We start from the raw sequence: 22805 nt of genomic DNA on the forward strand, positions 1-22805 counted from the left end.
ACCTCTGAGGGATACGACTATATCTGTCTTTATTGTATCCCTGTGGGCTGCCACCATACTGACATCCAGGAGGTGTTTCATAATGTTGATGGAGTGAATTAATTCACCTTCCTGTGGAATTTTTGTGATATGCCTACTTCATTCTAGTTGTTTCTGTTAACCTTTGTTTTGGCCCTAATTCCTAATTATCTCTTTATTCATTAGCTTCTGGACATGTTTCTCTACCTCTGTGCTCTGCCTTTTTCTGGTCTTCTGTTCTTCATTCTTGATTCCTGGTATTTCCATACCCACATTTCATCATCATGCATCAGTGCTTTGACATTCTCTCATTCTCCAAAATATGCAGAATCTAAAGACCTCATCTCAGTGAAGTTGGCCCTCCATTCCTATTTCTGCTTCTCTCCAGAAGGAAGCCTGCAGTGCACATGGCTGTATGCCTGTCTGACCCTGCCCCTGAGTGTGTGTGCACTTACATCTGCTCCCCATCCCCTCCCCACCTCGGCAGCTGTGTACACATGGCTTTCAGAGTCCGATTTGAGCCCCGTCGCATGTCCAGACTCTCCTGTACTTTGCTTCATATTATCTGTTCTCCATTCTAAGCCCCCTCATCCCCATAACTTTCACTGTATATATGTCATTCTTCTTCTGGCCATGCGACCCTGCCTTCGTGTCATTATGCCCCCAGATCATGAGTCCCCTCAACAGTAACTATGTCTGGTATATCATTTTTTTTTTTTGTCAATATCTGCATAGTACTGGAGCACAGGTATTAAGTTCTGTGGAATTGAATGAGATGTAGGAACTTGATGATGTGACAAAACAATGTCTGTAATACGTTTTATTTTTTATTCTTTTAAAGAGTCTCAGGTCATCAGTCAGTAAAGGAATTCGGGCAGTAGATGAACTAATGTGTAAACAACAGGACATAAGGAAGAAAAAGGTACCCTCCAGTAGATTTCTTATGCTGCATGCCAGTTGAAGCCCTCTCCCCTTTTCTCCACGAACTTGTCAGCACTATTCAGCTTTTTTTCAAAGCTCTCACGCATGTGCATTTTATGCATTACGTCATGTTATCTACCTGAAATAATAAGACAGAATTTCAGAGGTACCCACACAATCTCAAGATCACCCACTTTTTCCAGAACAAGAAACCGTGATAAATGTTGTCGGTGCAGCGCCTGACAGTTAACGACTGTATAAATTGTCAGCGACCCTGTAAAGAAAATAGTCCTATATTAGAGACTAGGGGAGAAGTGGGCTTTCCAAAGCAAACTCAGGATTCTGCCGTAGGTTTGTTGTTATTTTCTGATCCTGTGTTCTTTATGTTCTGGTGTTAACTTTAATTTTTTCAATTCCCAGTAGTTAGCATGTGATGTTGGCTTAGTTTCAGGTGTGTGAGACAGGCAACGGCTCTGTACATCTGAGGGCTCACCCCGGGAGTGTGCCCCTTAGTGCTATCTCCAGTTTCAAGTGTCCCCGATGTCATTCATGATCATAACGATGTAGGGGCACAGTGGGCATTGGGAGTCTGGGCTTCTGACTCTCGCCTGCTGCTCTGTACTATGTTTTCTATGTGTATTATTAGCATATTTGTTAAAATCTCAGTGGGGAGAAAGCCTGTTTGAGGGACCTTCTGTTTAATTCGCCTCTGGATCTCCTCACAGCTTTTGTCCAAAGAATGCTTGTCATGCGCTTCCAGACAAAACAGTAAGCTTTATGAGAGCAGGGTGTATTTCTTGCTTTATTTTCTCGTGCCCCCCCACCCCCACCCCCTGTCGGAATGAATGTCGAGCTCCCAGGGGTGTTCAGGAACTATTTATTGAATGGATGACTTTGTATTTTTTTGTTCTTTAAGGATGAGAGTTTTCATAATGTCCCTCAACCTCTTTGATAATATTTGTAGTGTAAAAGGTCTTTAGTGATTTGGTGCTTGGCCATATAGGTATATGCACATGTAAACTGAGAGGATCAGTACGATCGGAAGCCAAAGTTAAAACATGAATAAAGGGCCATAAGAAAACAAATGGAGGGGAGCCTGGTGGCTCAGTTGGTTAAACGTCCGACTCTTGATTTTGGCTCAGGTCATGATCTCAGGGTCATGAGATTGAGCCCCACATTGAGCTCTATGCTCAGCAGGATGTGTACTCGAGATTCTCTCTCTCCCTCTGCCCCTCCCCTGCACGTGCACATGCAGTCTCTCTCTCTCTCAAATAAACAAATCTTTTTAAAAAAATAGGAAAGAAATGCCAATAGAAAGATTCAGGTTGGGGAAAAGAAGAAATAAGAGTATAGAATATGAGAAAGCAAAGTCTAGGGTTTTTTTTTTTTTTTCTATATAAACTTGCAATAGAATATGGAAGTATGCTTATTCTAGAACTAAGATTTGCATTCTTGAGAATTCTTTGTTTCATAGAAATATTCAAAATATAGCATGCCCTATATATTTGAAGTTAACTTTTGGTCTTATATTTTCCTGCATTTGGCATGGGAAATAAAGATGATTAAGAGTAAAGATGGTGACGTTTTTTCTTTGCTTAATTTTTATTTTTATAGATGTGTGTGTTGATGCTTATACAAGTTATTTGATCAGTTGAAAAGATTGAAAAAATCTTAAATTCACAAAGTTCTAAAGAAACCTCTGCACTAGAAGCAAGCAGGTAAGCATTTTTTTTTTTAACTAAGTAGCACATAAATTAATACTTCACATCCAGTCTAATTAGGCGGGGACGGCTTAGTTAGAATTCATTTCTAAACAAGAAGAAAATCCAGGTTTGTGGCTAGAATGTAGCTCCAGGAGAGTGGAGAGCATGAAATGGTGAAATCTATAACACGTTCCTATAAACCCTTTGGTTATAGACCACAGTTCCAACACGTCATTATGCTTGCAGTGGAAAAGTATATTTGGAACCACCTTCCCTGAGGACTAGCAAAGTCCTGTTGATCTTTAAGGCATACCTACCATTCATCTTGGTTTTTCTCCATCTCATTTTTTTTCCTAGACATGCCCAGAGTATTACCATTGATGTATTTTGCACCAGCATTATATTATTATGAAACAGTATAGGGCACATCCAGTTGAAATTTACAAACAGGAAAGAAAAAGCTTATGAAATAGGAAAAAGATGATGGCTCTCTTTGTTATACTGTGATTGTCTTGTTCCCTTCCTGGTGTGAATTTTCAATCAGCCAGGGTAGATGAGTGACTCAGAAAATGAGTAGTTAGGTCCTGTCAGCACCGTGAGACACACAGTGGTGCAGTGGGAGTAGCCCGGGCTGGTTCTGCACATACCAGCTGGGCTGCCTGCGTCAAGGTCGCATGGTGCCCTGCGTGCCCTGCGTGCTCTGTTATGTGAGGCTAACAGTCCCTCCCCCTGCAGGCGGAGTTAGGTTTCTAAATTTTAGGAATTAAGGTTTTAGATTTGGAAGGAACTTGAGAGACCATATGCTCCACATGTCTCATGATGGAGATTAAGAACGGACACATCCCAAAGGAAGCGATTCTCTGGTCCTAGGTCTCTGCCCCCTTTCACATCAAGGCATTCAACTAAGTGGTCAGCCTCCACTGTGCTTGTGTCTCTAGCCCGTTGCACTCGTGCTTCTGCCCCGTTCGTCCACACTTAGCAGACAGTCTGTACGCGGCCCTTCTGCAGCCCATGTGTCTCCAGCGGCTCTGCTTTGCTGCAGCCCTTGGCAGCACCTGCAGCCCCTCCGGCCATGTCCACGTTCGGCCCCTGGGGAGCTGGCCTTCCAGTGTTCTTCCCGTCTTTGCTGTTGCTGCTGTGCTCCTCGGATAGAAACACCTCAGTGAGCTCTGTGTCTACAATCCTGTCCCTTTGCAGCACTGTCCTTGATAAACAGATATTGTGCGCTTTCTTGCTCAGAATTACCTTGGAGGACTTTTTTCTCCAGAAGAGTAGCTCTGAGCTCTGGAGTCAGGAAAGCCAGAGCAGAGTCAGCGCACGGTAAATCCATCATGCTCTTCTAGGCCCAGAAATGCCGAGATAAGGATAAATAGGAAATGCGCATGGGATCAGTCAGTAGAGGTTGGGATTAGGCTTCTTCATTGGTCATGCCCAGCGCCTGCCTTCCCTCCACACCAGTTCTGATGCTCTGGGACGGAGCACACCGTGGCAGGTCTCCAGACATTTTTGGGTTTCCTTACAGTGTGTTTCCTCACTACCTGACTGCCCATCCTCAGATGTGGGATGCCTCATAGAGCCCAGCAGGGGCTTTGGGGTCTTTGTTGTGTTTTTTTTTTTTCTTTCACTGTTCGGCTTCCTTTTGAATGGGGTTGACACTTTCTAATGTGGGGGGCAAGAGGGAAGTGTATCCAGTCCACTTGATGGCAGATGCACTGTGAGTGATTTCTCACCAGCTCCAGGAGCACCGAGCTTGCTCTTTCTGCCGTTGGGTAAATGTAAACTTGGAGTCCGCTGCTCTGAGCGATTTCCCAGGTTGCTGCTAGGCGGTCAGTTTTAGCTGATTGAGGAGACAGCAGTAGTTGGTACTGGGGAGGTACTTGGGAGGGAGAATGAGGCAGGCAGAGAAGAGGGGGATTCGCGTATGAACGGTAGGACAGGGCAAGAGAGAGGAGGGGGTTAGAGAATGGGAGAAGAAGGGAGAAGAAGGGCACGAATGGGAGAGCCCGAGGAACGTGGTGGAAACATGCAGTTGTACCCACACTGACCTAAAATAGCTCCATCCCCTTGCCTGGGCCCTGTGGCCCGGGCCAGGCTGCATCGGTGGCTTCTATGACCTCCCCGCTCCTCACCCCTCGCACCTGGGGCCTGCTGCACAGACAGTTTGTCCTGAAAATTGATGGCGTGCAGGTGCAGGTGCCTGAGCGCTGTAAGGCATGGGGGGCGGTGGGGGTGGCAGGTTTTAACTTTGGGAATTACACTTCTCTAATTGTCTCTACTAGCCCTCTCTGGACTAGAGAGATTTTGGAGAGAATTGCCACAGAATTTAACCAGTTACAGTTTCATGCTGTTCAGAGCAAAGGCATGCCTCTTCTGGACAAAGTAAGACCAGTAAGTGTTGGTTTCGATTTTCAATTTGCTGTTTGCGAATTTCCTGGATGATTTTGATTTGACCTAGCATTGCCCCCTGATAATTGCTACTTTACAGGATTTTGAAGCTAGCTTTGAATTTTTTTTTTTCAGTATCTCCTGCTTGGGACCCTTCTTCCATTATGTCACACTAGATAGATTTTGTGTAAAGACACAAGCGTAGTCTCCAAACTATGCAAGTAAAATTAATTCTGAATTACATGTAACTTGACACATCATATGATGTAGTCGGAGTTCATTTATCCAAAGCCCTTGACTGGGTTTAAATGCACGTTTGTCAGATTTACTCCGTAGCTTAAGAGGCAAATAACTTTTTGTCATTCCGTAATTGTCTAAACTTCACTTTGATGAAGCCGACTTACTTTCAAAGAAATCATACGGAGGGGACGCCTCAGTGGCTCGGTCAGTTAAGCCACTGCCTCTGGCTTAGGTCATGATCCCAGGGTCCTGGGATCAAGTCCCACCTTGGGCTCCTTGTTTGGCAGGAAGCCTGCTTCTCTTTCTGCCTATGCCTCCTTATGTGCTTGTGCTCTCTCTCGACAAATAAATAAATAAAAACCTTTAAAAAAGAAAGAAAGAAAGAAAGCAATCATGGGGAGAAGAGATTCATTGTTATTCTCTAGGAAATGTTGGGATTTTAATCTTACATATATTCTGGTAGAATTAGAGGCTCGATTTATATATATAACACATATGTATATAAATTATACACATATATTGGAGCTTTTAGAAACTGTTGTGCCTGGACCTTCTTTCCTGGTCTCTCTGTTCTTGCAGCGTATAGCCCACATTACGGCCATGCTGCAGCAGTCCCTGGGAGGCCTGTTGCTAGAAGGGCTTCAGACTTCCAATGTGGACATCATACGGCACTGCCTCCGGACTTAAGCTACATTTGACAAGACACGGGATGCAGAGGCGTTCGTTGGTCAAGTACTGGTGAAACTGTACATGGATGAGGTTTGTGCTCCCATGCACCTCATTCCACAAACACAGAGCATCTAATCTGGCTTCGTTTCTTGACTGGGTGCGAGAGAGCTCAGGGCTCTTCCTTGAAGATGCTCTTAGTTCCTGCTCTTCTGGATGTAAGAAAAGGTTGGTCCCGCTTGGAGCCCATCAGCATGGCAGGAATCAGGCATGCGCTCTTTTCTCTTCCAGTGATGCCATAACTCAGGGATCATCTTAATTTAGTAGGGGTGAGGGACTTGCCTCGGAAGAAGGTACGGATCAGAACATTTTCAGGCCAATTTCCATTTCCATAAGTTATATGTTAATGAAGTTGCTGAAAAGCGTGACCCCACCAAGGCGCCCGTGCCCACTGGAGGAGCTGGAAGACAGCTCTGTGCGCAGGGAAAGTCTGTGAGGGGAGGCGTCTTCGCAGAATTGATGTGGCTTAAGTCTTGAAGACCATGGGGGAGTTTGCCAGGCTAGGAAGGTGGGAGGGAGGGAATATTCAAAGATAAAGGGCTTTGAAGGGCGAGTTAGCGGGGTAGTACCTTAAGTCCGGAACTTGGTTACCCAGTGTTCTTGACCTATAAGGATACAGTTAAATATAGGGAGTCAGTGTATCCTGCCTCTGAGCAGCCGGAGTATGGGCTGCACCATGTGAGACCACCAGCAATCAGCAGCTTCCAACGTAGAGAGCATTGGTTTCATCTAGTTCAGGCTGACAGAAGTTATGAAGCCAGTCTCAGCGTTTGAGGGCTTTCTTCCAGTCACCTGCCAGTGCGAGTGTTCTTTCTGTCCGGTAAGTATAAAGCTACCCACCATGACTTCAGGATGAAAGGCTTCCAGTTTTAAAACGAGACAGTATCCCAGTGATAGAAGTGAAATTGAAGGATTAATTTCAGTAATCTTCTCAGCTTCATTAAGACTACTAAAAGTAAATGATCTGTCAGTTCTTTGTATGTATCCTATTATAGTTCATAGCTCTCTCTGTGGGGGTGAAAAAGATTACATTATTCTTTGTCACTAAGTGAAAATATTTTAGTTGTTTAATTTATGCCCTTTTCATTGAACTGAATCTAATATGCTAAATTAGGGAAGTACTTTACGTTTCCGTGTCGTTAAGTGAACTGTGGCCACGTTTGTATTTTAAGTTTGTATGCTTGTCATTCACCTCCTCCAACTCAGCCTCACCAAAAAAATAAAATACTAAAGCAAAATAAGATGTGTTTTCTTCCATCACTTTCCATCTCAGCCCTTCCCTGTTCTGGAGACGGTAGAGGATAAGGCCAGGGTGAAGATGGTACAGAGCTGTTGTCTGCAGATACAGTATTTTGCTTTTAAGCTCAGAAGGGAAGCAAATGAGTGTGTGTGATGTTTTAGCTTCAGGCCAGTCTCTGTCCCTCAGCCTCTGTGTCCCCCAGGGTTGGAGCAGTATTCCCAAATCCCGGGACCTAGATTTTCATGCCATTGTTACTTACCTCCTGTTTAGAAAGCATACTGAGTGGGGAGGAGGAAGAACGAAGTGCATTTGTAAGGTTTACTCGATTCTTTTCTCTGTAGTGTATAGTTCATACTTCTCTTTTAGGTGCTTTAAAAACAAACAAAAACACAAACAAACAAACAAACAAATAAAATAAAACGCTCTTCCTTCTGCTAGGTGATTGTAGAGCAGATCGTTGAGTCTCATCCGGACGGCCTGAAGATCATGTATGCTAATAAGCTCCTGGAGTTCGTTCCTCACCACTGCCGCCTTCTTCGAGAGGTCACAGGAGGAGCCATCTCAAGGTGACGTAAAATGCTGTGTATGCACCTGAGCTCAGTTTAGTGACCACCTGTCACCTCCTCATGTGCCGCTGATCCCTGGCTGTCCTGTCTGACCCGGGAACGTGGGAACGTGTGCTCTTCCCTATTTGTTACCAGTGCTGTGAGGCAGGTGTCGCTTGCCTGGGTTTACAGGGAAGGGAATGAAGAGTGTGGACGAATCTCAACGGTGACATTTGTGTGACTCCAGAGCCTCTGCTTTTCTCTTGTCTATACTTTCTCCTTAACCAGGTTCAAAATCAGAATTGGTTTCCTTCCATTATTGTGATGTCATCATCGGTCTAGAAATACCAATTCATTTTAATTCAACACGTTTTATACTGATGGCAATTAAAGTCATGTTCGGTTTTCCCTCCCTCTCTTATTTCATTTCCATGGCTTTCCATTTCTGTTTCATGAATATCCCATTACCTTCCACCATCTCCGTCATCCCAGTCCAGACCTTTGTCGCCTTTTGTTCGAGGGTAGCGGGCTCTCCCCACCTGGTCTCCCAGCTCCACCTGTCCCTCTTCATTGCAGCCTTCAGCTGTCCCACCTGCCCAGAGCTCTGCAGCCTTCCTGAGTCGCTCGTGGCTTCTCATCGCCCACAGAGGAGCATCCAGTCTTCCTGCGCAACCTGTGACCCTTGGTGCTGGAGTCCTAGTGGTTCTCCGCTGTAGAACTTTTTACTGTGGAACTTTCCCCCATACCACTATGGGTCTTGGCCAGACAGGAGCGCTTGACCTTCCCTAACACACCTGGTACAGAAGATCCCTGACTTCACCTTGGTTCAGTTTATGGTTTTTTGACTTTTTATAATAGTGCAGAAGTGATATGCATTTAGTTTGGATCTTTTCCCAGGCTGGCGATCTACAGTAGGGTCCTCTTTTGTAATGCTGGGCAGGGGCAGCGAGCACAGCCCCCAGGCAAACCACGTGATCACGAGGGTCAGCAACCAACACACTTGAACCGTCCTGTTCTGGCTTTCAGTGCACTGTTCAGTAAGTTACATGAGATACCAGACATTTTATTGTGAAATAGGCTTTGTGTTAGAGGATTTTGCCCAATTGTGCAATACTGTAAGTTTCTCAACACATTTAAGTTAGGCGGGGCTAAGCTCTGATGTTCAGTCGCTTAGGTGTTTTCCATGCATTTTCAACTAAAGAGATTTCCAGCTGAACAATGGGTTTATTAGAAGCCGAGGCCGTCATAAGCTGAGGAACATCTGTCTATACTGTGCGCCTCTGTGTTTTCCTTCATTGCTTCCTGTCTCATATCCCTTTGTCTTTCTGTTGATCTGTCACTCCACATGAAGCTCCAGTCAAATACAACTTCTTTTGTTTTTAGGTTATTTATTTATTTACTTATTAGAGAAAGCATAAGCAGAGGGGGAGGCAAGGAGTATAGCAAGCTCCCCACTGAGCAGGGAGCCCAATGTGGGACTCGATCCCAGGACCCTGAGATCATGAACTGAGCCACCCAAGCGCCCCCAGGCTATGGTTATTTCAAGAAAAAGTCCTATTTGTGAATTCTTCATCTAGTGAAGATGAATTAAAATCAGAAAGTCAACTCTGCCACCTTTAAAAACCCAGGAACAAAAAAAAATTCCACGACCAGGTATAACCCTATACAATTTTTAAATTGGAGAACGACTTTGACCAATAAACCAGGGCTTAGTTCATGAGACTATGTCAATGAGCTTATACCATCCCATGTCCTCGTCAAACCCTCATGTCTGGGAGATGGAGGGACATCTTCATCTTCAGAGCTACTATTAGTGAAAAAGGTGGAGACAATACTGACTGAGTCCCTCCTTCAGCAGGAGAGCCAAAAACACCTTGCCCCTCCATAATCCCAAATGAAAATAAACATCTCAGGGCACCTGGGTGGGTTAAGCTTCTGCCTTTGGCTGGGATCGAGCCCCACGTCGGGCTCTTTGCTCAGCGGGGAGCCCACTTCCCTCCTTCTCTCTCTGCCTGCCTCTCTGCCTACTTGTGATCTCTGTCTGTCAAATAAATAAAATAAATAAAATCTTTAAAAAAGAAAAGAAAAGAAACATCTCATTTTACTAGTGTGCAGCAGTGACTATGCAGGAGAAATTATTATTATATTATTATTATTATTAAATGATATTATTATTATTATTATTGTACCATATTGTTAACCTTTTGAATTCGGACACCTAAAATTTTTAATAAAATATGAAGGCCTTTTTTTTTTAAGATTTTATTTATTTGAAAGACAGAGATCACAAGTAGGCAGAGAGGCAAGCAGAGAGAGGACGAAGCAGGCTCCCCACTGAACAGAGAATCCGATGCGGGGCTTGATCCCAGGACCCTGGGATCATGACCTGGGCTGAATGCAAGAGGCTTTAGCCCACTGAGCCACAAAGGCGCCCCATGAAGGCTTTTTTTTGTTTTTTTAAAGATTTTACCTATTAATTTGACAGAGAGATCACAAGTAGGCAGAGAGGCAGGCAGAGAGAGAGAGAGGAGGAAGCAGGCTCCCCGCTGAGCAGAGAGCCCGACGTGGGACTCGATCCCAGGACCCTGGGATCATGACCTGGGCTGAAGGCAAGAGGCTTTAGCCCACTGAGCCACCCAGGTGCCCCATGAAGGTTTTTTTTTAAAGAAAAAAAACTTCAGACTATATCTTTATCCTAGAAGTTCCCCCTACAACTGGCTTCTGTCTTGGCCAACATTTAGCCATTCAGATAAAGTCCGTATTTAGTGCTTCGTGTGTATGCATGTGTAAAATAAGAGGACAGTCATAAATCTTTAAGATTGTGTATAATAACCGTGAAATAAGGATTCTTGATACACAAGGTCTCGCCTGGGGAAAACAGTTGGAGAACAGTATGCAGTTTTCAAATGACGGAGAGGAAATACGCATTCGGTTATGAGAAAGGGAAGGAGAACAAGACCAAATATTAATAAAAGGGAAAAAAGCATTTTCTGCCATCTTTCCGTGCCATAGTAACAGTGTGAACAAATGTCCCACAGATCTCCTAAAGAACATTAACACTGCTGAAAGGGGGGGCGAAGGCCAGGTTCTTAGGAGGCCCTGCACCAAAGTCATCGTCCCGTTTCTTCACTGTGATGACGAAGCATGAGTACATTGGCAAATTTGAAATTATTGATGACCACAGAGCTGGGAAAACTGCTGTGAACCTCACGGGCAAGTTAAACAAGTGTGGCATGACCAGCCCTAGACTTGTATAACTGAAAGATCTAGAAAAGTGGCAGAATATTTCCATCCCCTCAGTTTGGTTTCACTGCATGGAAAAATTCTTCTGGCATCATGCACCATGAAGAAGGAAGAATCCAGGCAGGAGGGAAAATCCTGGGATTCCTTTTTCCTAGAAATATAATATACATGGCACGTGAAAAAAAAAGGAAAATAAATTACAGTCAACTAATGTTGACAAGGGTGCCAAACAATTCAATGGGGGTAAGAACAGTATTTTACTCCCAAGCAGCCACATGCAAATAATGAAACAGGAGTCCTGCCTCACACCATACAGAGAAAATAACCCAAAATGCATCAAAGACATAAATGTAAGCATTAAAATGATAAAGTTCGAGATGCCTGGGTAGCTCAGTTGGTTGGACGGCTGCCTTCTCCTCAGGTAATGATCCCGGAGTTCCCGGATCGAGTCCTGCATCAGGCTCCAAGCTCCACGGGGAGTCTGCTTCTCCCTCTGACCTTCTCCTCACTCATGCTCTCTCTCATTGTCTCATTCTCAAATAAATAAAATCTTTTAAAAAATAAAAATAAAGTAAAATGATAAAGTTTTCAGAAGAAAACACAAAGGTAAATGTTAGTGGTCTTGAATCTAACAACGGCTCCTCAGCCAAACACCAAAGTCAAGCAACTTAAAAAAAAATAAACAAATAAATGGGACTCAACCAAAATATCCCAGTTTTGTGCTTCCAAGGACCCCATTGACAAAGTCAAAAGACAAGCCACAAATGGAAGAAAATATTTGCAGGTCATATATAAGGAACATGCCTTCAGACTGTGTGAAGAATTCTTACAACTCAAATAAAAAGACAACCAAGTTAAGAAATGAGCAAAGAGGGGCGCCTGGGTGGCTCAGCGGGTTAAGCTGCTGCCTTCGGCTCAGGTCATGAACTCGGAGTCCTGGGATCGATCCCCGCGTCAGGCTCTCTGCTCAGCAGGGAGCCTGCTTCTTTCTCTCTGCCTGCCTCTCTGCCTGCTTGTGATCTCTCTCAAATAAATAAATAAAATCTTTAAAAAAAAACGAGCAAAGAACTTGAATATACATTTCTCCAATATTCAAATGTATACATTAATATATAAATGTATATATAAATATATTTTACATTATCATATATTTATATAAACATTTATGTAAATATATTTACATTCTTAAATATGTATTTAAATATAAATAAAATATGAAATATATATATTTAAAGATACATATAAGGTATATATAAAATATATGGGACAATAAGCACGTGAAAATATGCTCAACATCACTAATCATTCGGGAAATGCAAATCAAAACCATGGTGAGATACCACCTCCCACCCTCATGGATGGCTACTATCAAAAAACCCAAAAGCAGGTGTTGGAAGGATGTGAAGAGCTGGAACCTGTAAATTGCTGGTGGGCTTGGAAAATAGCGCAGCCACATTAGAAATGGTTTAGTAGCTCCTCAAAATGCAGAACACAGAGTTGCCATATGACACACCAATATCACTCCTGTGTATAGAGCCAAGAAAAAAACTATGCTCACACCAAAACTTGTGCATGAAGGTTTAGGGTTTATTCGTAATAGTGAAAAGGTGAGAACAACCCAGATGTTCATCAACTGATGAACAGATAAATAAAATGTGATCCACCCAGCCAGTGGAATATTATTCAGCTTTGAAAAGGAATAGAATTTTGATATGTGCCACGACACAGAGGAGCCTTGAAAACATTCTGCTGATTGAGAGAAGTCAGTCACAGAAGACCACATACTGCATAATTTGATTTATATGGAATTTCCAGAATAGCTAAATCTACAGAGACCGAAAGTAGATTAGCGGTTGCCTAAGACTGGTGGTGATGGCTAAAGTTTTCTTTTGAGGATGATGAAAATGTGTAGGTAGTTCAGTATAGTATAGTTAACTATAGTGAAAGCCATTAAATTGTCCACATTAGATGGTGAGTGGTATGGCCTGTGAATTATATCTCAATTAAGCTGTCATCGAAAAATGCAAAGAACTTCTATATTTATCAAGTAGAAAAAGAATGAACTTGATTAAAAACATCAAAAATGGGGAAAATAAAAACAAACAAAATAAGATGGAAGGAATAAAATCATGACTGTTTATCATTAATTTAAATGTGTACAGACTGACTTTTTCTATTAAAGCACCTATCAGGGGGTTACAGATCCACGCTGTTCAAGAAACATACTTAAAATGCAAAAGGGATTGAGAATGTATCAGGTGAGGAGATACCATGCAAAAGAGAAAGCCGGAATGGCAAAATTCATCGCAGACAAGTTGGGTCTAAAGTTATAGGTACTAAGATGAAGAGGGACATTTTTAAAGGCAGAGTTTGGAAAGAAGATGTAAAAGGTATAAGCAGGTATACATCTAACAACATAATACCTAAAGACTCTAAAAATGCAATAACAAGGTAAAATTTTAGCTTTTCAAATGGGAGTATCTACTAGAAGGAGGGAAAAACAAGGACACAACAGAAAATAGACATCCTGGGGCGCCTGGATGGCTCCGTGGGTTAAAGCCTCTGCCTTCGGCTCAGGTCATGATCCCAGGGTCCTAGGATCGAGCCCCACATCGGGCTCTCTGCTCCGCGGGGAGCCTGCTTCCTCCTCTCTCTCACTCTCTGCCTGCCTCTCTGCCTACTTGTGATCTCTGTCTGTCAAATAAATAAATAGAATCTTTAAAAAAAAAAAAAGAAAATAGACATCCTTATTTCCCTCGGAAAACATTTCTTTCTTACACCTAAGGAAAGCCATATTTGTAAAGATTAATTGCATACTAGGCAACAAAGGAAACCTTTACAAGCCTTCCAAATTAAAGATTTAAAGAACAGTTCTTTGATCACAATCCAGTAGAATCAGAATTAGATAACCTGGTAAAAAAAATTGAAACTACATACAAGTGAAGAAATACAGTCTTCAGTCAAAGAAGAAATCATAAGACGACTGAAGAAAATCTTGAAAGCAATGGAAAGGAGATTATTTCATAACAAAACTTACAGAAGACACCAGAAGTTATACTCTAAGGAGACTTTAGTGTCAAATGTCATCAATTTCAAACATTTTTTTGAATAAAAGAAACTACTCATTACCCATCAGAAAAGGGCAGCTCAATCAAAAGAAAGGAAGTAATTATAATAAAGATAAATTTTTTAACTAATAAAAAATATGAGGGACAAATAAACTCAAAGTTGTTTTTATGAAAGACTAATGAAATAATAAAAAAAAAACTTCACATGCCCTATTTAGGATAAGAGAGGGGGAAGATGGGGTGTGGGAGGAGGTGGGGAGAGAGGGAAGGGGAATGGGGAAAGGGGGGTTTCAGGGAGGAGGGGACAGAGAGAGGGAGAGAGTTGCAAAACAGATAAGGATTGGGAACAGAGATATAAAAGCAATTGCATAATATAAAAGAATCACTAAACTGCAAGGCACTTTATACTAATCAATTTGATAACCTAGAAGAAACGATGATTTCCTAGGAAAACAAAATCATCCAAATGATTCAAGAATGGAAAATTCAGATGAGTTCCAAGATCAGACAGGTTTGCAGCTGGATAACTGTCATTCTACTGTTAAATGGCAACAGGCAATTAAACAATAATAAGTCAATTCACTTGATGACGCTGAGCACAATTTTAATACCCAAACCTGAGAGGGAGGAACGGGGAAGCTATTAACAAATCTGGCTTAGGACAGATTAGTTAACAGAAACTGAACTAATGTTAGCAAATAACAGAAGTCAGGCACCTATCAAAGGACTATATCCTGAGACCAACTTGGATTCATTCCAGGAAAATAAAGGGAGCTCAAGACCAGAAAATCAATAAGATTTACCTCATCACTAAATTAACTGTGAAAAAACTCTTAAGACCATAGCAATAAATGCATTTGATAAAAAATAAAGGCACCTGATAAAAGGTGAGCAGCCATTCTTTATAAAAATGAAGATATAAACAGAAGGACGTTATGCAGGAGGGATTCTTAACCGGGAAGCACTAGATCAAGAGGTAGATAAAATGAGCCCATATTTGTCAAACAGTGACAGAGCCCCATGCGTGTGTGGATAGAGTCGAATGAGCTCATGGATGAGCACCAGGCTGTCAACAGGTATTATAGGGACAAAGGCAGCGGTGAGGAGAGGAGAGTCTTAACAACAGGGAAGAAGGTAAAAGGAGGATTGCAGTTAAAAATGGTGCATGATACAAACACATGCAAATAAGACCGGATATTTTCCCGTATATAGTTTTTTAAAACCCTGCACACATTACTGGAACTACCAACTCTTTCAGCTCCGCAGCCCTCGCGTGCTTTTCCAGTACCAGGATGCAGGGGTAGATCCTCCGTTGGTGAAATCCTATGTCATTGTACTCCTAAAGGGACAGGTGAAACAGCGCAGGGGCTGGAGGTCGGAAATCAGGCATCGCTGCGCCCACCCCAGCTCCCTGCTCGCCCAGCCCCCACTCTGAAGCAGCGGGCACTTGGAGCTGTTAAGAAGCAGGGATCTGAGCAGTTCTCTGGTTTCCCCTGGAGCCATCTGCATCCATCATATTTCCCACAGCTCTCCCTGAGTGTTGGTGCTGGCTCCCCCCGAGTGTTCCCTTAACTCCTAGCACACCCTTCTTATGAGAGCACCTAGTACTCCCCGTCACAGTGCTCTGTCTGTCACATGCATCCATTGATCCACTTTGTGCTGGTTGAGGGCTGGAGCCCCCTCCTGTTAACTCCTCAAGTCCGTTTCTAATGCAGCAGCACCTGGCACTTAAGCACCCTGTCAGTACCTGCCAAATGAATGAAATGTACTCAAAACATAGTATGAAGTCTGCGTTTTGAAACTCCTTTTTGGAGCCATTTGCTATCATTTTCCCAGGCAATTTAAAAAATTTCCAGCCTTGCTGCCAATAACCTGAAGGGGTAAAGGAATGCCGGCGTGCCCCATGGGACATGTCACTCTGGATGGTCCTTCGGCAGCAGGGACTTTGATCGCGCTCTTCCAAACCCAGCAGGATGGTGGAATGGGTACGTGGCTGAGTGCCTCCAGGGTCTGACCCTGTGTGACAACACCCGGTGCCTGCAGCTGCCCTCTGGAAGGTGTTGCTTTTGCGGCAGAGCCGGAGGGCACCAAGCGTGTGTCTGTCTCCAAAGTCCTGGGCACCACATCACAATGCCTTCCTGAGAAGCAGAATCAAGGACAGTTGCTGATCTTCATTCCTTCCCACCAAAGGTATCTCATACACCATCTTTGGAAGTTGGAGCCAGGGGGCGCCTAGGTGGCTCAGTCGGTTAAGTGTCTGCCTTCAGCTTAGGTCATGATCCCAGGGTCCTGGGATCGAGTCCCACACATTTGCCTCCCTGCTCAGCGGAAAGCCTGCTTCTCCTTCTCCCTCTGCCATTCCCCCCACTTGTGCTTTCTGGCTCTCTGTGTGTCAAATAAGTGAATAAAATCTTTTTAAAAAGCTTGGGCCATACTCTTTAGCCATTCTACTTTCCCTGGGGTAATTTGCCACCTCCCTGAATTTACCTGCATCTTTCCCAAAATCTACTTATCTTCCAGCCTTCGTGACCATAATGAGTCTATAAATTTTCAATAGACAGTGTGAACTTACACTTGCTAATCTTTGCATAACATGCACCTCTTTCGATCTCAAAGAAAAGCTTCTCACCGCAATGGTCTCTAATCTACAATTAGGTTCTGTTCTGGGATCCCACTGGAATTCTACACGCCTGTCCCCTAAGATGCCATAAATTGTGGTCCAGTTTCCCAGCCAGCCAAGGAAAGCACATGGAAAATCTTGCTGAAGTATGAGTAAGAGCCAACGAAAGGGAACATATTTATCTGCCTCGAATGCTGGGACCTGAGGAAAGCAAGTTTTATTACAGACAAATCAGGAAGAAGGTGCAGATTGCTTTTTATGTCACTCTGGAGTGGAGGTCTGCCATTGATCATTAAGGCCATTTCCTGCAACGCACTCACCAAAGTGATACTCACTTCGGAGTGGACAAAACTTAGGAAATGGCCAAGGGGAGCTCTGCTTACACTTTACACTCTCAGCATTTATTTGTATTAATTTCTTTATAGGGCAGTATAGAAACATGAGACCACATTGAAAAAGCAAAGCTTGTCATCCTGTGGCCTTGGGTCAAGAATAGAGATAGTGCTGCTCATGTCAGTTTCAACCTCCAGTGGCCAAGGGTTTGATCTGATGCTCTTTCAAGTTTTCCCCATAGCCTTTCTCAAGCTCAATGGCCAATGATCCCACAGGAGGAGATTTTAGGGCCCTCTCAAACTTCTGTTTCGCTATCTCTCCCCAGCCTGCTTCCTCTGCAAAAGTCACCACTTTGCCTGTGCATCTACCACCTCTTAGAGCTTTTGGAATCAGCCACGAATTGCAGTGCTGATTCCTTCCATGACCACATATTGTTTACAGGAAAACTCTTCTTCGTTATGCCTTGCCAGTCAGAGTGACGGTTTCATCCGCAACCTGGACCAGGTTCGGGAATGTTCTACACATAAATGTGAGCAAATGTCTTCTGTATTGAGAGACATGTACATTCTGTAAATGGACTCTATTGAAAAACCAATACATAGGGTACACTTGTGTCCTGACCCAGCTGGAAGGAGGCACTTTATTTCCATCTTTCAGAAAATTGGTGTAACACATTGATTTTCATAACAAAGAAAGCAGTTTTGTGTCCTCTACCAAAAGACTGTCATAGTAAGCAATAAATTGCCTCTTTGGAGCGAACAAATTAATAAGATATTTTCTAAATTTCAAAATAACAAAGACAGAACGATGTCTGTAATGCTAAGTGCATCCCCTTAGTTGCAGGACATTGTGTCATGGGCCACCTGAGCAATGACACATGGCGGCCGGTAGTCTGATTCACCTGGCAACCTGTTAAAAGAAAGTCTTGCACATGACAAGGTTTCAATAAGTCACTGACAAGATGGCCAGGAAGCCAGCCTTAGCTGGCTTTTTCAGGTGTCCAGACATCTAGTCAACCTACCTCACCAACTCATCACCATGCTTACTGGAGTAAACCCAATCTCTTCCTTCCCCCCTGGAGATGGGAGAAGAGCCACTCACATGTTTGTATGGAATCCTCATTCCCCCTCGCTCTGTCCCCACAGAAATAAATAAACAAAGCTTTATGTCACCCAGAAGTTCCTGGGTCAAATTACACAACTTGGACAATTTTGGGTCACTACAGCCTTTTGTTTTTCTCTCCACCTTAAGCCTTCTGGGTGACCAACAGCTATCTAAAACTCATGTTGCTGCCATATGCTGTTGTTCTGCTTCATCTTCCCAGTAAAGTTCAGTATTTTTCCCTAAAGTTTGGTTTATCAGTATCTCCAGCGTCTATCTCCAGCTAGGTCATGATCCCAGGTCCTGGGAGCAAGTCCCACTCTAGACTTCCTGCTCTGCGGGAAGCCTGCTTCTGCCTCTGCCTCCCATCTCTTATGAATAAAAAAAGAAAATCTTTTAAAAAATTTAAAAAAACCATTTCTATCTTCCCACTTTTAAAGATTAATTCTAGGAATTATTGCTATAATTCCAAGTGTCCTATCTCTTTCTTAAAAAGTCTACTCCAGGGCACCTGGGTGTCTCAGTTGATTAAATGTCTGACTCAAAATTTTGGCTCAAGTCATGATCTCAGGGTCATGGGATTGAGCCCTAGTGAGGCCTCTGTGCTCAATGGGGAGTTTGCTTCTCTCCTTTTCCCTTTGCCCCACCCCCCTACTCACATGTGCACACACATGCTGTCTCTCTCTCTCAATAAATAAATAAACAAATATTTAAAAAGTCTTCTCCAAAGGGAGTTTGGGAAATAGTCCAGTAAGGGGCTGGAAGAAAATATTATAAGTTTTATTCATATTTCATGTCATCCATTTAACTGTTTAGCTTTTGCATATCATTTATAATGTGCATAATAATTTAGAGTAGTAGAGTCTATAATTTATCAAAAATTTGCTTAAATTGGTGGTATGTACGCAAATATTTTTGTATGTATGTATGTATGTATTTACGTATTTATTTATTTTTGTGAAAGAGAGGTGCACAGTAATAAAAGGAGATCACTGCTCCAGGGACCCAGATATTTCCCCAAATCCTGTTTCCTTCCATTCCCTCTGGGCTTCATTAGAACCCCTTAACACCAATCTTGTCCCTAAAACACGCCCTCTGCAGCACCAAGTTCGAATGCTTAACTTGGGCCATCACTGCAGGCTGTACCGGGATGACCTTAGGGAAAAGGGTGGTGGGTCTCACGAGTTAGCTGTGTCACCTCTATGAACAGTCCTTTGTTCTGAACAGCTAGTGCAGCCCACGTTTGCAATCACAGGCTCTGGCACCAGAGTGGGCGTAGAGCCCAGCTGGCCCCTCAGTAGCAATATGGCATTGGGAAAGTTGTGTCATTTCTGGCCCAGACTTAAGGCTCATCCATAACGTGGAGGAGAAGACAGTGTGACCCTCAGTGGGCTGTTGGAAGGATCACGAGATGGTTCGACTCAGGTGCTCCGAGGTACCCAGCACACAGTAGGCCCACAGTAGAACAAAAAGTTGTTCTATTGATCTTATAGTTACTATTACTCATACTAACAAAACTGATCATTTGAGATGATTTTCAAGTGAAGTGTCTTCGCCTGGATTTCTAAGATTAACCTACTTCAAAATGAATTCTGCTCTACTGTGAAAAACGAGCTAGCCAGCAGGTTTCTTCTGCGTCTTTTCTGAACTTTTTAGGATCCTCTCTAGAGAAAGGTTCTAAAGGAAGACAAAGTGCAGAAATACTCGTGCTTCAAAGGATGTGTAGGAAATGATTAATTTTGCCAAAAAACAGTGCCTTGAACATAAAAGATGTTTGACGAAGCTCACTGTAGACAGTGTATCCCTCCAGGATTCTTAAGTTGAAAACTCAATGTCCAAAGGGACATAACTAGGAGATGGGGTCCTTGGGAGATGTTTAGGTCATGAGGGTGGAGTCCTCATGGGCGAGATTAGTGTCTCCATAAGAGAGACCCCACAGAGATCCCTCGCCTCCTCCACCTTGGAGGTTATAGGGAGAAGATGGTCATCTGTGACCCAGGAAGTGGACACTTGAACAGACACGGAATCTTCCAGGGTTTTGATCATAGACTTCCCAGCTTCCAGAACTGAGAGAAATAAGTATGTCTTTAAAGCACCTAGTTTATGGTGCTCTTGTTACATCAGCCCAAACTAAGATAAAGCTTGCCTCTTATACTGAAAAATAACTCAAATGTTAACAACAATTAAAAAAAGGAACAATGTAGCCAATGACATGTAATGAACACCATCTCTCCTCTACAGAGCCAAGAGCTTAATTAGTTTCGGGCAACTCAGTAGAGTATGATTAAACCAAAGAGCAGCAAGATGTCTAAATGCTCAAGTCCTCTGCCTCCTACTTTTCTGTCAAAACAAAAGAAAAGCCCTAGGCTGGTTTTGGTTGCCACCAAGCACAAAACAGCCAAATTCCAAAATAGAAAGCTATGGGGTTTAATTGTGGATGTATGGAATTACATAGAAGCTCTCTTTGATCATTCCAAAGGATGTTTCCCTCAAAGGTTACAAATACATCTCAGCCTACCAACCATCTCAGGCCTACCAGAAAAATTATATATATATATATATATATATATATATATATATATATATATATATATATACATACACTTTTAGCATTTTAAAATGTGTCTAAATTTCAGTTTCGGATCCAGTTTTGACTATTGTTATGGGCTTAGTTGGATGCCCCCAGATTCCTACATTGACGTCCTAACACCCAGCATCTCAGATTGTGGCAGTATTCAGAGACAGGATTTTTAAAGAGGTGATAAAGGGAAAACGAGCTCACTGGGGGTGGGCATCAAGCCAACAGGACTGTTGTGCTTACAGGAAGAAGAGATTAGGACACAGACAGTACAGACTGAAGGACAATCGTTTGAAGACAGAGTGGAGAACACAGCTATCTGCAAGCCAAGGAGAGACGTTTGAAGAATCGAACCCTACTGCCACCTTGATCTTGGACTTCCAGCGCCCAGAACCATGAGAAAATAAATTGCATGTTGCCTAAGCCACCCGGCTGTTGATATTTTGTTTATGACAGCCCATGACTCAGAAATTTGAGGAGCTCCCCCTCAGACTTTATCCTGAAGTTCTGTTTCAGCTTCAGGGGCTTGTGTAATACTACTGTATCAAGGAGGGAGGCTCCTGCCATTCCCTGCACTGGGTCATTGAGACACTGCACAGCTGTCCCCAGGGCTGGCTACATAATTTACAAGCCCCATGCAAAATGAAGATATAGGGCCCTTTGGGCAAAAACAGGGAGGAAGTGTTTGTTAAAGGTACTAAAATAGAAAGCTCATTTCCTCCATGGTCTGTCTTCTGAAGGGGCATAGCTGCTGTTTTCTATTTGCATTTAATGTCATTCCAAGCAAATAAAAATTTTAAAATGTGATTATGGGCATGATTCTTGCCATTCATCTTCGCAGGGTGCAATGTCAGTGTTAAATAATTCACGCAGGGATTCCACAGCTGGGGCACACCCACGTGCCCTCTTCTTATCAGAACCGTGGAAATCCTGCACAAGACCAGCTCTGCCATCTTTACCTCACCTGGGGACTCACACATGTTCCACCGACCCTGCCTCCCTCGGCTTCCTGATGAGTAAGGAACTTGACAGGATCAGGAGCCGGGGGCTGCCTTTCTTTCCCTTCCCTCCTAAGTCACCACTTCCAAGGCTTGGCTAACACAGGGAGTTGACATGAGTGAGAAAGGACAAGACAGGGTTCTGGGCTGCTCACAAGAGGCCACCGCCTCCTGCCGGTGCTCAGAGCAATCTCTGGTCTGTAGGGAAGGCGAGCTCCCGTTGACTCGGTCATAGACGTCACGTGGTCAGCGAGTCTCGTTGACCACCACTCACGAGGTGTCCATTTCCATGCTGTGCTCACTGGACAGGGCGAGCAGTACATGCAAATGAGGAGGCAAGGAATGGTGGATACCCACAGTGGGCTGTCCCCTCCGCTATGTACGTGCTCCACTATCCCACCTGTTATGCCCCAATAATGGGTCCATGATTAAAATAGCGAGACTGATACAAAGCGAAGGTCAAACAAAGCTTTATTTCGCACCAAGCATCAAGAATCAAACTGACCAGCCAGGGCCGCTTTTCTTACAGAGAAGTCAACCCCTCTCTCCTTTACGGACTAGCTTTTAAGGACATAGGCCATGTGGTTGGGCCTGGTCATGCATAGGTGGCCAATTAAATTGTAACACACAGAGAAAGCTGCACAGTGATGCTAGGTGACCAATTGAATTACAACTTACCTTTTAGTAGATATTTGACCTAGCCTATCACCTTGGTTAGGATTGGCGCCCAAAAGACTCACAAAGGGCGGGACCCATACTCCTTGGTAGCTAGGGAGACAGTATGCAACCCTCCACTGATCAGATGTCTTACCTGGCCTGACCCACCCTTGTATTTGGGCTTTGTTACCTGAGGTTGATTTCCGGGACTTGTTTTTAAGTAAGTCCCCTGGGAGAAGGGGAGCAGGGACAGCTTAAGCGTTAAACAACAAGGTTATTGTGTAACCTCAATGGAAGCCTCTGGCTAAAATATAAAAATATAAAATAGGTCCTTACACCACCCACTTCGCTCAAAAAACACAAAGTAAAAAATAAAACTGAGTAATTCCTAGACAGTGAGAGAGAAGCACACTGACTTCACCATAGAAC

General features: G+C 43.4%; 1 protein-coding gene across 6 annotated transcripts; it reads left to right on the plus strand.

Moving 5' to 3' along the window:
- The first annotated feature begins 881 nt into the window (after window positions 1-881).
- On the plus strand, window positions 882-21460 carry LOC131810153 (conserved oligomeric Golgi complex subunit 2-like). Of its 6 annotated transcripts, none has more exons than XR_009345452.1 (5): window positions 882-940; window positions 2554-5030; window positions 5847-6026; window positions 7672-7799; window positions 20967-21460. XR_009345452.1 is itself a non-coding variant. In XM_059137762.1 (4 exons), exons 2-4 carry the CDS (start codon window positions 6018-6020, stop codon window positions 21118-21120), a joined length of 291 nt encoding a protein of 96 aa, XP_058993745.1. In that variant the 5' UTR covers window positions 2496-2657; window positions 5847-6017; the 3' UTR covers window positions 21121-21460. The 6 variants fall into 6 exon arrangements, 2 of the variants coding, with proteins under 2 accessions (XP_058993745.1, XP_058993744.1); XR_009345453.1 differs by lacking the exon at window positions 882-940 and having other exon boundaries at window positions 2393-2657; window positions 4922-5030; XM_059137762.1 differs by lacking the exon at window positions 882-940 and having other exon boundaries at window positions 2496-2657.
- Window positions 21461-22805: the final 1345 nt, after the last annotated feature.

The sequence above is a fragment of the Mustela lutreola genome, chromosome 10 (assembly GCF_030435805.1).
Source record: "Mustela lutreola isolate mMusLut2 chromosome 10, mMusLut2.pri, whole genome shotgun sequence".
Lineage (NCBI taxonomy): Eukaryota > Metazoa > Chordata > Mammalia > Carnivora > Mustelidae > Mustela > Mustela lutreola.